This window comes from Petaurus breviceps, unplaced genomic scaffold, assembly GCF_028583685.1.
Source record: "Petaurus breviceps papuanus isolate PSGF00001 unplaced genomic scaffold, PetGlider_PUasm1.0 454, whole genome shotgun sequence".
NCBI classification, from domain to species: domain Eukaryota; kingdom Metazoa; phylum Chordata; class Mammalia; order Diprotodontia; family Petauridae; genus Petaurus; species Petaurus breviceps.
This window is the reverse complement of record NW_027186342.1, coordinates 1,374,477-1,389,941: the sequence shown is the minus strand read 5'-3', so window position 1 is coordinate 1,389,941 and position 15,465 is coordinate 1,374,477. Positions and strand designations below refer to the sequence as shown.

General features: G+C 46.7%; 2 protein-coding genes across 4 annotated transcripts in view; one reads left to right on the top strand and one right to left on the bottom strand.

Moving 5' to 3' along the window:
• The window catches only part of SPRYD3 (SPRY domain containing 3), a 117,549-nt gene that overhangs the window by 45,775 nt on the left and 56,309 nt on the right, over nt 1-15,465 (top strand). The gene's annotated exons all lie outside the window — the stretch shown is intronic.
• SOAT2 (sterol O-acyltransferase 2) lies at nt 416-15,376 on the bottom strand. The gene is made up of 15 exons (XM_069101170.1): nt 14,622-15,376; nt 14,155-14,210; nt 13,686-13,822; nt 13,480-13,539; nt 13,130-13,237; nt 12,023-12,299; nt 10,317-10,386; nt 9,563-9,647; nt 9,262-9,307; nt 8,900-9,029; nt 8,371-8,468; nt 5,865-5,963; nt 4,463-4,595; nt 1,200-1,345; nt 416-794 (listed from the first exon to the last, which is right to left on the bottom strand). The coding sequence occupies exons 1-15, from the start codon at nt 14,695-14,697 to the stop codon at nt 744-746; spliced, it is 1,572 nt and encodes a 523-aa protein (XP_068957271.1). The 5' UTR covers nt 14,698-15,376; the 3' UTR covers nt 416-743.

The following is a 15,465-nucleotide window of genomic DNA, read 5'->3' as shown; positions in this document are numbered from 1 at the left end:
CTATCTATCTATCTATCTATCTATCTATCTATCTATCTATCTATCTACAGTCAGGCAATGGTATCAGGAGTTGGGAGGGCAGACTATGCCTGGGAGTAGAAGGGTCACAAAAAGGATGCAGGGGTAGCAGAATTGTGGGAGTAGGAGTGGGAGAATCTGAGAAAGTGTCTATATGGGACAAAGGTCAGAGGGGAAGTTGGGGAGCACAGAAGGCGACTGTAACAGGTTTTCATTCATGGAGGCAGCCCCATCTTCATTCCCTCCTAGCCACAGCGTTAACCTGTATCTGCAGAGACAGTTTTGCAATGATTGGAGTCATAAAGGGAAGTTTATTGTTGGGAGGAAGAGGAACAGGAAGCAATACCCCCACTCCCCTGTATACCAACCGCCCCCCTCTCCCCTCCCCAGTTTATTCAAGCTTCCTCATGCTCTCATATCCTTTCAAGGTTCCTCCAAATCTCTTCAACTCTAGAGAGGTGTAGGTGGGCAGAGCCCTATGTCTGAAACCTGGGATAGAGGAAGAGAGAGGACCTTCCTTTCTGTCCAGTGGTCTGTATGGCTCCTGGTTTCTTCCCCTGGCAACCACTGGCAGGTTTCATGTACTCCAGCTGTGGTTTTTTTTTTGCCACCGAGGTGGTACTCAGGATTGTATAGCCTTGGTTCCAGGGGATGGGACTGAGACTCTGGGAAGTAAAATCCCAGGTCTAGACTTTGACTGGAGGAACATAGCAGCACGTTGACCTCTAGATGTGGCAGGACCAGGATCGTGGGGTAACCAGTCCCCAGAAGGTCGTCTGTGCCAGAGAAAGGAGGGTGTGAGCAAGGACCCCTTCTGTTAGGGATGAGGAATGGGTTGAATGGGTATAAATGACCCAAAAGAACTTCCACCCTGAAGTGAACTCAGGCTGGCAGTGGGGAGACAGAGACCTCCCTCTCCGATATGAAATCCAGTCCTAAGTGTATGAGTTTAGGGGGAAAGGAGTTTGACTGGTCAAAGAGCCAGTGTATGTGGGTAGGGTGGAGGCTAGGGGGAATGGGTAGGTCAAGGCATCTAGGAGTAGGGGTGGGAAAAGTAAACTGGCTGGTGAGAAAGATGCCTTGTCATTAACCTAGAACAACAGGCTATATTTGCAACAACCTGAGGGCCTTGGTCTAGGAAAAGAAGTAGGATGGAAGGAACTAGGGGAACAGTGCCTTACCTGGGACAGTGGGCACTGCTTCCGAGCATACCATTCCTGACAGTACAGGCTGACCATTATTCCCTGACCCAGGAAAAGCATCGTCCATATGAGGATGTTCCATGCGGACCCAGTGTGCTGGTCATGCATCAGGAAATTAAGCAATGCTAGAGAGAAGAGATTAGTTAGGTCTGGGATTCCATTCCCCAGCCTTCCCCTTTGCCTTCAATGTCTCTCCCAGGCACCTGACCTCAGCCTTGGGAATTACCCCTCCCAAACTGCTGCCCAATCATATCTCTAACTCCTAAAGAAATCTTCTTCCAGACATTTCTTTCTGGACCCCAAGCACCATCAGAACTCCCCAGTCCAGAAGTATTGCTGTTTTCTCTCAATGGTTCCTGGGTGCCATCTTCCCAAGCTGTTCAAAGACAGTGCTTGGGCTTCCCTATGTCACAAGGAGCTTTTTCTTGTCTTAAGTCTTTATCGAGGTGATAGCTCTCATCTCATTTCTCTTCTCACTTCCCAATGCTGAGAAGAAGTAAAGTTAAGGATTCTTAGCCAAGACATGTCTCATTTAGCTTGGGGCAGCTAGTTGCCACAATGCCTGGAGTCAGAAGGACTCATCTTCATGACTTTGAATCCAGTCTCAGATTAGCTGTGTGACTCTGGGCAAGTCACTTAACCCTGTTTTCCTCAGTTGGAAATGGCAAACCACCCCAGTAGCTTTGCCAAGAAAACTGCCAGTGGAGTCACAAAGAATTAGACATGACTGAACAACAGTTTATTTAGTGTGAAGGATCCATTTCACTTCAGTTCTAGATTCTCATGGATGACATCTCCCACCACGAGCTTAGAAACCAGTAATGGTATCAAATGGTTCATGTCAAATCTAAAGTTTTTAGTCTGGGTGTCCTCCACTCATCCACCCTGTGAAGACTTATTTCATGATTTCAACCTCATTTCATGCCCTTGTCAATGGGATCTCTCCAGCTCAGACTTCCATAACTATTTGGGCAAATCTACCTGAACATCCAGGGCAGCTAAGTGATATTGTAGATAGACTGCTGTCAGAGAGACTCATCTTCCTGAGTTCAAAACTGGCCTCAGAAATCACTATCTGTGTGACCCTGGGTAAGTTGTTTCACCCTGCTTGATTCAGTATTCTCATGTGTAAAATGAGCTGGAGAAGGAAATGGCAAACCGCTCCAATATCCTGGTCAAGAAAACCCTAAATGTGGTCACAAAAAGCCAGACACAACTGAAAAATAACTGAGCGTCTGACGCTCTAGCACTCAGAAGTCATCTTCTCCCAGCCCTGTCTCTCTCTGCCTTCCAAACACAATTTCCTCCTCCAAGAAGAATAGCCTGATTCGTCCTCAGTCTCACCGTTCATCCATGCTACAGTGACCTTCCAGGGTTTGCCTAGTTGTTCCCGATGCCATCCTTATCTCCCTTTCTCTATACTTGTGTCTGTGCTGGGCCATTGCCAGTCATCTTGGCTTTTGTTATTGGACTCCTATGACCCTGGAGGAGACAGTGAGGCTGGTAACTTTGTACAGCCCAGCCTCACTTAAATCCAATTCATTTGTAAGTCAAGACATCACCCATAGTGTCATTGATTATCTTTGAGAACAAAGAAGGAAAACAACTTATGTCTGTGTTCGTGATTGTATCATGTGTGTATGTGTGTGTGTGTGTGTGTCTGTGAGTGTGATGCATTAGACTAGTATATGACAACTCCATCAACTTTCCTCAGTCCCTCTCTGGCCTTTTTTTCGAGGTGATTTGCATGAACCAGTGGCATGATGGGAAACTCCACATCACAGCTCCATCCAGTTGTGGGTTGGGGTGGGATTTGGGGGGAAGTTTTGCCAAACTGAACTTCCCAAGTGATTTGTGAGGACTTAGACTGGCAACCTGAAGCATGGTCAAAGATAGAGATTTCTGATCATGATTTGAAGAAGGATATTGGGAGCCTCCTCTCTCCTGCCCCCTCCCCTATCCACTCCCTGCCCAATAAATAAAAAAGGAAAAAAAGTCTTGACCTGTAAAAGAGGCCGTCTAATTGACACTAAGCCATGAGAAAAGCCAGCACGTGGCAACAGCCGGTATCCAAGGACACCAAGCGACCACACAGACAAATTAACAACCATAGGAAAGTAAGAGACAAGCTCCCTCTCATTGCATCACTTGGATATTAATGACTTTTGGGGGGCATTTCTATGCATTCCTTATACGTAGGCTACCTCACATGTGTTTCTGCCCATTCATGTCGGGGTATGATAATTTGTGGAAGGGCAGCCCCCTAGGAGTGTGACTGGAGGCTTATCACCTATCTCTCTATGGTTTATAATGTATCTTTTGTACTAGGTAGATGGTAGAGCAGTGGTTAGAGCACTGGGCCTGGAGTCAAGGAAACCTGAGTTCAAATCCAGCCTCAGACACTTCCTAACTGTGTGGCCCTGGGCAAGTCAGTTAACCTCGGTTTGCCTCAATTTCCTCATCTGTAAAATGGGAATAAATTATAGCATCTGACTCTCAGGGTTGTTGTGAGGCTCCAATGAGATGACATTTATAAAAGTGCTTAGCACAGGGCCTGGCACAAAGTAGGCTCTACAAATGTGTGTTCCTTTCTCTTCTCCTTCCATCCCCTTCCCTCCTTTGAACTAATGTGTCCTATGGAGATGGGGTCTAGTGAGCTATGGTTTTTGACTGGATCATAGAATCACAGCTCTAGAGCTTAGAAGGGATATTAGAGGTCATCTAGTCAAACACCCCCACCCCATCATTTTTATAGGTAAGGAAACTGAGGCCCAGAGAGGTGAAATAGCACACCTGAGGCTGATAGTAACTGGCTGAGCTAGAATTCGAATCCAAGTCCTTTGACTCCAAGTTCCGCCATCTTGTTACTACACTTTCCTGCCTCAGACTATGGTTAGTTTTTACTCTCTCTCTCTTTGGACAATTGGAGTTAAGTGACTTGCTCAGGGTCACACAGGTGTGTGTCTGAGTGTGTAAGTGTCTGAGGCCAGAGGAATCAGGTCCTCTTCTAACCACTGTACCACCTAGCTGTCCCCCATGGTTCATTTCTAAGGGACCCATGTGTATAGTAATACAAGCAGAACTTCAGGTGCAAAGTTGAGAGCTCTCTGAAGATTCCTCTTCCCTCTGGATCTTTGGTGTTCCCGTACCCATTCCATAGTGCTTCACCAAGGGCAAGGATGCCACATGAAAGGTCAGAGAGCTTAACTGGCCTGGATGTAGATGACAGGGGCTCTGCCTACCTCCAAAAAGGAAGAGAATCAACATAACCGGGTAGAAGAATCCCAGAACAAAGGAGAAGATGTATTCGTGGACGACAGCAGAGACCAGGAACACACTGAGCATGGCTGCCCCTCGTGCCCTAACGCCCAGAAGCTAGGGGAGGGAGAGAGGGCACAGGAGTGAGTTCCTCAAGCTGTATTCTAGCTTCTTCCTTTCCCCTGAGCCCTTTCCCCATGAGACCTTCCTGAGGAAGTCAAGAGGCAGAAGTGATGGGGACTGAAGGACGGGAGAAGAGAGGGGCATTGAACTCAATCAGAAGAACCTGGTTTTCTGATGTTGGTCTTAACTCATTTTTCTCCTGGGCCTCAATTTCCTCAACTCATAAATCAAGAGGCTGGACTAGCACTAGGGTCCATGAACTTTCAAAAAAAATTTTTGGGTAACTATTTAAATATAATCAATTAATTCTATAATTCTATATATTTTATTTTTATTCATTTAAAAACATTCTATGACATATTTATAACAGGTTTTGTTTTTCTGGCCTTCTCAGATGGGAGATAGGATGGTGTGAGGAAGAGAATTTGGAACTGAAAAAAGAATAAAAAACTCTGTGCTTAAAAAATACATTTGAAAAAAATATTCTATGAGAAGGGATTCATTGACTTCCCCAGTCCACCAAAAGGGTCCATGGAACAAATAAAGGTTGAGAACTCCTACACTAGACAATCTCTATGGTCCTAATTTTCTATAGTCTCAGGTCCTTTCCAATTCCAGAGACTTGTAAGAGAAAGAATAGTCCAAGTAAAGGACAGGAGGCATATGGGGGGTGGGGATGGGTGGTCAGGTGACTAGGAACACAGCCAGAGCCCTTGGATAGGGAATTGGAGGAGGGGAACACAAGTCCAGCTCTGCCTCAGTGTCCTCATCTGTCAAATGAAGGTTTAAGGATTGCACTAGCTGGCTTTTAGTAGATTGATAGAACTCTTCCAGTTCTGACTTTGAATGAGTCTGTTCTAAAACTGAGTGAGGGATGGCAGGCCAGGGAGGGAGGTGGGCTGAAGAATAAGATGTTGGATAACTAATGGCAAAGGGCAAAGGAAGTTAGAAACTCCAAGGACCTCCCAACGACTGAGTTGGAGGAGAGGAGTCAGTTGGAAAAAGGCTAGGAGGAGGTTCTAGCATCGTAGCCCTAGTCCTAAAGCAGTAGGGGACCTCACAAGCCATCCAGTGTGACCCCCTCATTTTACAGGTGAAGTCTATGGGGTCTAGGAAGGTTAAGTGACTTAAGTTAAGAAGGTCAATCTCCCTTCCTGGATCCTTGCAGGGAAATTCTTGGCTAGGGACATGGAGAGATCTCTCAGAAGGTCTGAGGGTTCTGGGGAGTTTCAGGGAACAGGTGGTCTGGGGACTCCCCCTTACCCGAAGTCCATCCTGGTAGATGTAGCTGTAGAGCCAGTCATGGACCACCACATTCCAGGTACGGTAGTAGTTAGAGAATGATGTCGAATTCCACCAGTCCTGAGGACAGGAGGGGAGGTGTCAGGGGCCGGGCTGCTCAGTGCTGAGAAGAGAGCTCAGTATACCTTGTCCACTCTACCCTAGCATTCCCCAGCCCCAACTTGGACTGCATGGATTCTCTAGGTCCCAGAATCCCTCTTCCCCTCCCTTTCCCCTCCTCCATCCGTGTGCTCCCTAGAAAGTTGGGAAATGGGCAAAATCTCACCTCTTTCTGGGAGATGCTACCTGAAAGAACTGAGTACCCTCCTGTATTCCTAGTTCCTATCCAAATTTGCTCTTAGAAAAGGATTTGAGAGTGGCTAGGTGTCACAGTGAATAGAGCACCGGCCCCGGAGTCAGGAGGACCTGAGCTCAAATCCAGCCTCAGACACTTAACACAAAAACTAGCCGTGTGACCTTGGGCAAGTCACTTAACCCCAACTGCCCTCCCCCCACAAAAAAAAGCAAAAAAAAAAGAAAGAAAAGAAAATCTTTTTTTAAAAAAAGGATTTGATATCAAAGCATATTCTTTTTCACTTTTTGTATTTTTTTCATGTTTTTTTTCCCTTTTTTGGATCTGTCTTCATTCACAAAATGACTAATATGGTAATATGTTTTGCATAATTGTACATGTATAACCTATAACAAATTGCTTACAGTGTTAGGGAGGGGAGAGGTGAAAGAGGGAGAGAGAAAATTTAGGACTTATAATTTTTTGAAAAGTAAATGTTAGAGGGGCAGCTAGGTGGTGCAGTGAGTAAAGCGCCCACCTGGGAGTCAGGAGGACCTGAGTTCGGTTCTGGCCTCAGACACTTAACACTCACACAAAAAAACTAGCCGTGTAACCTTGGGCAAGTTATTTAACCCCAATTGCCCTCCAAAAAAAATAGTAAATGTTAAAAATTGTCTTTAACTCATGATGGAAAATGCTATCCACATCCAGAGAAAGAACTATGGAGTCCCAATGCAGATCGAAGCAGACTATTTTCTCTCTTTTTTTTTCTTTCTCATGGTTTTCCCCTTTTGTTCTGATTCCTCTTTCATAACATGACTAAGGTGGAAATATGCCTAGTATAATTGTACATGTATAACTTATATCAGATTATAGGTCATCTTGGGAAGGGGAAGGAGGGGGGAAATTTAGAATTCAAAATCTTATAGAAGTAAATAAAATATAAAATAAAAATAAATAAATTTGTTAATTAAAAATTAATTAGATTATTTATTTTTAGTTTTCAACACTCACTTCCATAAGTATTTTCTTTTTCAGCCAAAGAAAAACAAAGTTTATTAAAGATTTGCCATATTAGGTAGACTCTTAGGGAGCCTAAGCATTGGTGATGGTTGTATTCACAATCGGACCAGATTGAATCTTAGCTAGATTGAATCTGAGCCCACTTCCATAAGTTTTGAATTTTCTCCCCTCCTTCCAGCTTGCAATCTGATATGGGCTCTACACATATGTTTCTATTAAACACATTTTCACAAAATGTCTTGAGGCAGCTAGGTGGCCCAGCATATAGAGCACTGACCCTGAAGTCAGGAGGACCTGAGTTCAAATTTGGCCTCAGACACTTAACACTCAATATCTGTGTGACTTTGGGCAAGTCACTTAACCCCAACTGCCCTGCCTTCCCCCCCTCCAAAAAGTAAAAAAAAAAAGTCTTTTACATATAACTGGGGAAAAAATATCTTAAAAAAAGGATCTGACAAAGTAATTTGTATCAACGATTGATAAAGTTTGATAACAGATTACTTCTCACTGTGGGATTCTATACTTTTATTTATAGCAGTCTTTCTGACTGCCTAGAACTCTGTGTACGGAGTTTGGGGCCTGGAAGTCAGGAAGACTCATTTTCCTGAGTTTAAATCCAGCTTCAGACATTTACTAGCTCTGTGACCTAGGCAAGGTCACACAAGGAGCCTGTTTGCCTCAGTTTCTTCATCTGTAAAATGAGTTGGAGAAGGAACCGGCAAACCACTCCAGTATCTCTGTCAAGGAGAACCTACCTGGGGTCACAAAGAGTCAGACAGGACTGAACAACAACAATTAGGGAGAAAGTCTTATTATAGTAAGAGAATAGATCTTTTTTTTTTTTTACATTGATTTGTACATGTGTCAGAACTTCCCAGATGTACTAGGGCTACCTGGAAAGCTAAGAGGTTAAGGGTCATGTAGGTGGGATGTGTCAGAGACAAGCCTTGAGCTTTAGGCTTTCTGACTTGTGAAATTTGCCCAAACAGCTCAACAATACTCCTTAACAGGAGCAAAAAGTGCAAGCAAGGTGGGAGGTATTTTTTGGGAAAGAGGAACATTCCCAGTTCTTGAAATCACACCCATGGGCGACCACCTCCTTCTTTTGCTGGTGAAGTCTTCTCTTTTCTATTTCCCTCACTTCCATTTCCCTCTCCCCTTCTTCCTACCTACCCTGTAGAACATTCGGTCTGCAAACCGCAGCATCTCTGCAAAAGCATTGAGCCAGCAGTGAAGAAAGGCGAAGAAGATGAGAAGCAGCATGAAGATACCTGGGGGCGATGGGGGGTTCAGATCAGACCCCTCCTCCTCTTGCCCTGGGCCCTTCATCTTCCGAGGTCCAGCCTTGCTCTACCCTCTGTCTGTGGGCTTCTGCTCCTTCAGTATCCCGTGCCCAGTAGTTTTAAAAACTGCTGTTGAGGGGAGGCTAGGTGGTGCAGTGAATAGAGCACCAGCCCTGGCGTCAGGAGGACCTGAGTTCAAATATGGCCTCAGACATTTAACACTTACTAGCCATGTGACCTTGGGCAAGTCACTCAACCTCAATTGCCCTGCCTTGTCCCCTCCGAAAAAGTAAAAAAAAATCCCCAAACTGCTCACATCCTCCCCATCCACCACAGCCAGGGTCTTCCCACTAGGCTAAGAGAAGCATCCTGTATCCAGCTTCCCATTTTTGCTTCCACTGTCTCTAGGATGGACCCACCAGGCAGTGTGGAATGTAGGATGGAGAGCACCAGGGCTCGTGTGCTGAAGGGCTCACGGCTCATGTTGTCAAAGACGGGCACGCAGAGACGGCTGAGGATGAAACAGGCGTAGAACAGACAGCCCAGGGCCTGGGGGGAGGATGGAGGCTCAGGATATCCTGGGCAGCTGCCTCAAGCATCCCCCCATCCTGAACATTGATCTCACTCGGAACCCAGCTTCTGAATCCTTCTCCCGGAACACCTGCCTCTTCTGTGCCCAGAGATCCCACCAGGCCTTTTCCCCACTCTGTTCTCTAGTACCTCCCCTTCCCCCCAACAAGTTCCTTCCCTCCCCCACCTCCAACACTTCCCATCCTCTGACCTGGGCAAAGCTCTTGGCCACATAATTCCACCTGATATGGGTTGTCCTGGAGCAGTAATTGGGAGGAGTGTCACAGACTCCCCAAGAGGTCTTACTTTTGAAACCCTGAGGTCCCCTCCCCCTCAGTTACTCAATTATGGGGGGGGGGAGAATACCAGAGGGATTGGATCAGGGACGTCTGGTGCCTTCAGGTAGAAGGAGGGATCCAGGGATTCAGGGTAGGGTCAAGGGAGAAAGGGAAATAAAAAAGAGAGGGCTTTAGGTGGGACTGGGCACTCACGGTAGGGCAGAAAACTCTCACCTGGGGTAACTCTCTCTGTACATGAGTGTGGGGCAGAAGAGGAAGTACAGGTAACTGGAGAAACTGGGAGCTTGGGCTCCCTCACCTGTAGTGGTGATGGAGACAGAGTGAAGAAGAAGGAAGGGTCTAGGATGGGGGAGCAAGAAGGTGCTGGGGACTAATGGATTAATAGGGGGAGAGGCAGAGAAGGCCCAGGCTCTGATTGGGGATCCAGTAGGAGCTGAATAAGGGGATTAAGACTGGGAGACAGAGGATACAAGGAGTGAGAGGGGAACCTAGAGGCACAAGGGGATGATGGTTGTAGGGCATGAATATAAGGAATAATGTCTAACCACAGGCTATCTTACTTCTCATGACCTCTTTGTAATTCCCTCCCTTCCCCAGAGGCTCTTTATCTCCTGACTCCCACCCAGGGCACCCTTCTGTCTTCAGGCTTCCTATCCTTCTTCCTTTTACTGGAAGGCTGTCTCATTTATCATCTCATGCCCAAAGTCATCTTCCTAACAATTCTGATTTCCCAGGGGCCTTCTGGAGGCAGCCACCACCTTTATCATTTATCCCAGGGGCAAGAATGACTAGCCAGTGCTTAATGAAGGAGCTGTGTTTAAGACCACGAAGCAGAGACCATGGTCTGTGTCTGCCTTCTTTGCCTATGCAGACGTGATTGGGGTGAGGAATGAGGAGAATGGGGCGGGAGTTCCAGGGAAATAGGGAATGTGGGGACTGAAGAGCTGATCCCCATCAGAGAATTCACCACCTTTAGCACAGAGGATTCCAGGGATGGCTTCCCTCAGGAAGGAGTAACTTTTCATTATGAACCGGACCTGGGTAGGAGTTGGGAGAGAATCATATTATAGTCAAACTAGAAAGGGATGTTAGAGCTTGAAGCCAACAAATATTCACTAAATACCTAATGCATACAAGGCCTGGGCTAGGTACAAGGGATACAAGTCTGAGGATAAGGACAAGCTTCACACAGCACTTTACTTTTTCTAGCCATGACGTAGGTGGTAGGAGTATTGTCCCCATTTTGCAGATGAGGAAATTGAGGAAATACTCTCTGGTATCGCATGTCCTTGTGTGCAGATTTTAAAATGGAAGTAACCCTTCGATTTCATGGTTGGAAAGAACATTGGAGGGAATCCATTCAGGGAAAAGTGAATTGTCCCGTGCTAGGTCATACAGGTTGGTCAGTGTCTGAGACAGGATTCAATCTTGTCCTTTCAGTCTTCCCAGTACATCCCCTTCTCTTTAGAGACAGCCTTTGGTGCAGTAGCCCCAAGTCAGGAAGATCTGAGTTCAAATCCAGCCTTAAGCACATCTTAGCTGTGTGACCATGGGCAAGTCACTTAACTTGTTTGCCTAAGTCTCCTCAACTATAAAATAAGGATATTAATAGCATCTACCTCATATGGATATTGTGAGAATCAAATTTGAAAAAACAGTGCTTAGTACAAGTGCTTGGCACATAGTAGTAGCTCTCTAGAAATTCTTGCTCTCTTTTCCTTTTTCCCCTTTTCATGCCCTATCTCCCAGTCTCCGACCATAGCCTCCTCATCGCCGCCAAAGTGATTTTCCCCTATGGTTCAATCTGACTGTGGCGCTTTCCTACCCCATACTCCAGTTGCTACACACTGTTTCCAGAATCTAACCTGAGCTTCTCATTCTGGCTTTTTTATCGCCCCCCACAACCTGGTCCCAATCTTCCTTTCCAACTATGTAGACATTACTCCTGTTCCTGCACTCTAGGGCAAGGCTGGACTGGTTTTTCTGCTGTTCCTCACACAGGACACTTCATCACCATCTCTGGCTCTTTGTACTGGCCGTCCCCCTTGACTGGAAAGCACTCCCACCACACCTCAGTCTCTCAGAGTCTCCTTAACTGGACTCATTCTATATGAAATCTTTTCTGGTCCTCACAGCTACTGCTGCCCTCTCTCCCCCCAAAACTAATCTTGATTTATTTGTACGTACATAATGACATACATATTTCCACCCCATCCCTTCACCCCAATGTAAGCTCCTTGAAGAAAGGGATTGTGTGGCTCTGGCACCTAGGACCATGCCTAGAACATAGCTGTCAGTAAATCATGATTGATTAATAGACTGATTCAAACCCAGATCCTCTCCACTTCACCACACTGTTTTAGGCTTGTTCTGTGCCTTACAATACCTAAAACACTCGGTGATGCTGGGGGGAGGACAGGGACTGAAGATGGCAGAGCACAGCAAGTCAGAACTGGGTTCTCCTTAGTCCCACCTGATCCTTCAGTAGGCAACCTCCAGTGTCTCTGGACTGCTTAGGCCACCTCTGAGTTGATCCCAGATTTCAGTCTGACCCCACTTTCATTATTCTTCCTCTTCTTTCTCAAGGTTGACCCCATCCCTTACAGACTTCACTGTCCCTATGGAACTTTACCCACCCACTCCACCTCCTTATACCCCAGGTTCAGCCCCCACCTGCTCAAAGACTAGGATACAACGGGAGCCAGGAGACAGCTGGTACTCCAGGGCCACACGGACTGGAAGGACACCCAACACGGCCACTTGTATGGCTAGAAGCCCTGCCCCCAGCCCCGCACCTGCGTACCAAGTCCCCTGGCCTCTGGGCCTAGCCCATAGCCGAAGAGCCTGGTACGGGGCTAGCAGTGTGCATAGGAACATAGGCAACCAGGTCACCAGGGCCAGGGGCAGCTGTCCGAAGCTGAAGATCAGGAGGTCAAACTCCAGCACTAGCCTTGGGGTAGAAAGGGGAGATATAGGGAGGATACACTCTAGTCAGTCTTCGATTTTCTCCTTTCCATGTTGCCCTGACAGGACCTAGATCCCAGGGACACTCTTCAACTCGCCCCATCATCCTGATCCAACCTGGACTACATGAAATACTGTGTTTCATAGGCCTGCCCTCCCCCTTAGCGCCATTGAATTTCTGAGTTATCTTGTATATATCTTGTTTGTACATAGTTGGTTTGTATGTTGTCACCCCCATTAGATTGTAAACTCCTTGAGGGCAGGGACTGTCTTTTGACTTTCTTTTTTATCTCCATCTCTTAGCACATAGTAGGTAATTAGCAAATGCTTATGGACTTACTGACTGAAGTAGGGTCTCTTGGGGGAGGTGGAATTTCCCCAAGGACACTTTGGAAATGATCTATCCCGATGTTTTATCCTCTCCCAGACACCCCCTTGTCTAGATATGTTCCTAATGATACCAAACATAAGCCTTTTAGGGTTACTGTTTTCCTTATACTGACCCTATAGCAAAAGTATTATTCTAGCCATTTAGGAAATTACATTTGGAAAAGTGACAAGTCACACAACTAGTAAGTGTCTGAGTTGGAATTTCAGCTCAGGCCTCCTGACTTCAGCCATCTTCCCCATCGTTTTGGTTTCTCACCTACCCATCTCCTCAATCTAATAATTAGTCCTTGTTTTCTCTCTCTCCAGGGGAAACTTGAAAACAGAAGGGAACACATCTAGGGGAGGGAGCTGCCTAAGGAAGAGTTATGAAGGTTGGGGTTGGGGCTGTTACCACAGTATAGGTTGTGGGACCCAGAGCACCCATACCTTCCTTCATCAATGAAGTCTATGGCCAGAGTGCTGATGATGAAGACACATAGTCCCGCAATGAACATGTGATAAATGGTTCGGAAATGCTTCACTTCCATCAACTCGCTGGAAGGACCAGAGTTTGAGTGAGATTAAGGAGTTCAGTCATTGGTCTGCCCAAACCCCTTTCTGACTCAATCATATCCTATCTTGCTATCCCTTCCTCCCCTTCCTCTCCTGTGAAAACGAAGATTTAGAGCATCTTCCCTGGTTCATCCAAATCTGGAGGTCAGGATTCCCGGTTCCCAGGTTTCCATCTGCCCTCATCCCTCCCCCTCCCCCTAACGACTGCCTTCACCCTGACTCACTCGAGTAGTGACTTGCGGTGGATGAAAACTTTCTGTCTGTCCAGATTTGTTTCCCGGGCTCTGAATGGAGATGGGGAACAGAGAAATTCCAGAGAGCAGGGGCAGAAGCAAGAAAGCTGAGGAGTCATTCATTGCCGAGTTGTGGCGGGGAGATGTTTAATGTCCCAGAATGGGAGGGCTTCTGCTGCCCACCTTCTGGTCCTTACCTTTTTGGGGACTCCTGGGAGGCTGAGGCTAGGCCCCAGCCCTGAGGTGGGTAGGACTGCACAGCTTCCCACAGGGCCCGATCAAACAACTTAGTCAGATGCTGGTGGGCTTGGTCTAGCAACTCTGCTTTCACAGCCTGAGGGACTCAGAATCAGAGTAAAATAGACCACCCCAGATTCCTTCATTTCCTAGCCTGGGACCTTCACTGACTTTTGATTCCTTAAGGCCCAAGTCTGGACCTCCATCTTTACACCCTCCCTTCTTGACCCTGTGACCCAAACTACAGGGTTACTTGACCCCTTCTCCTTACTGACCCTTGACCCATGACTGATTTTTAACCTCAAGACAACTTTCACTTCTAACCCAGTCTTCATGATTTTCCTCTCACCTCAGGATCTGTCCAACTGGACCTGTGATTCTGGGACCTTATCTCTGACCTCTAACCCAGTGCCCTTCCAGCCCACTCACCTCCATATGCCTTGTCAATTGTACCAGGTCAGGAATTCCATGTTCTTTGGTATTTTCTAAGAGAGAGAGGGGCCATTGGCCAAAACCAAGAGGTAGGAAGTATCTGGACTGTATTGTCTTTGACCCTAGGAGGTCTCAGCCACCTTTTAGAATACTGATCCTTATGTCCCTTCCCCTCTCTCTCACTCTGCCGCTCTCCCAATTTCCCTTCCATAAGAGTTCAAAGCCAGTGACAAAGATGGGATCAGACTAACATTCCAATATCAGATATTTCTTCTCTCAGGCAATCAAGGTCTGAGATTATGGGCTCCATCTAGAACATCTTTGTCTTCCAGTGTAGGGAAAAGGACTTAGGTGACCCAAGGCCTTCTCAGCAACACATCGCCCACTCCTTCCCTGTCTTCCCTCCTCCCACCTCTGCCTGCCCCCCATCCCCTGACAGGTCTCCCTGTATTCTCGGCACTCACCATTGAGGGGGGATTTGTGGGCTTGTTTCTCTCCCAGCCCCTCTCTCCTCCGAAGCTGGGTCCCACTAGGCTCCATGATATGTAAGCAGATAACTGGCTCCTCTCACAGTACCTGCCCTAGTCAGTGCCTGTGTACTGTATGACAACTGTTGACTAAAGTCCTCTCTGGAGGAGGGGTCCTGCTAGGCCCCTGATAAGGCTATCTTATGAGGATGAGGGTTCCCAAGAATGAACTTTGTACCTGTTGAAGGGATCTAGGAGTCCACCCCTCACCTCCAGTTCAGCTTCCTGTCCCCTCTAGAGGTACCAAGTCCCCATCCTTAGGTCTGTGGCACTAGAAACACTGAAGATGATATTAATATTTGGATAATCTCTAGGGGAGAGATTATTCCCCCACTCCCAGCCCCTCAAGCAAGTTAAAAGAAACTACATAACTTCTTTTTCAGAACCTGTTGGGGTCCCTGAGATACGCCTGGAGGAATATAACTGTATTTTTATTATGTTTCTTCTGTGAGGATCGGAGTAGGGGTTGGGGGAGGTGGTTAACTATTAACCTTTTTCTTTCCCCATGGTGTTCAGAGATCAGTGTCAGGGACAAAGTCCTCAAAGTAGGATAGAGAACATGACAGAAGCAGGCATTATTCTTTCTGCACTGTGGATGAGAGATGTGGTTGGTTTGGAACATCATCAGCCATAAGACTTCCAAATATCTCAGGAAGGATGGAGATTAGGCAACAGGAAGGGTCTAATGACTGGTTTGGGGATGGAGTAGTAAGAAGTTGGAGTGAAAATAGAATAAGCCAGGGAGCTACAGGTATGTGTGTGAAGAAGAAGAGGGGCGGGG

What these genes read in the sequence shown, in the direction of transcription:
- SOAT2 (XM_069101170.1), bottom strand. Translation starts at nt 14,697, where the DNA reads ATGGAGCCTAGTGGGACCCAGCTTCGGAGGAGAGAGGGGCTGGGAGAG. An exon ending in TACAGAGAGAGTTACCCCAG is followed by an intron (nt 9,308 to 9,562) that starts GTGAGAGTTTTC and finishes TTACTGCTCCAG; the next exon opens with GACAACCCATATCAGGTGGA. An exon ending in TGGCCAAGAGCTTTGCCCAG is followed by an intron (nt 9,030 to 9,261) that starts GTCAGAGGATGG and finishes TCCTCCCCCCAG; the next exon opens with GCCCTGGGCTGTCTGTTCTA.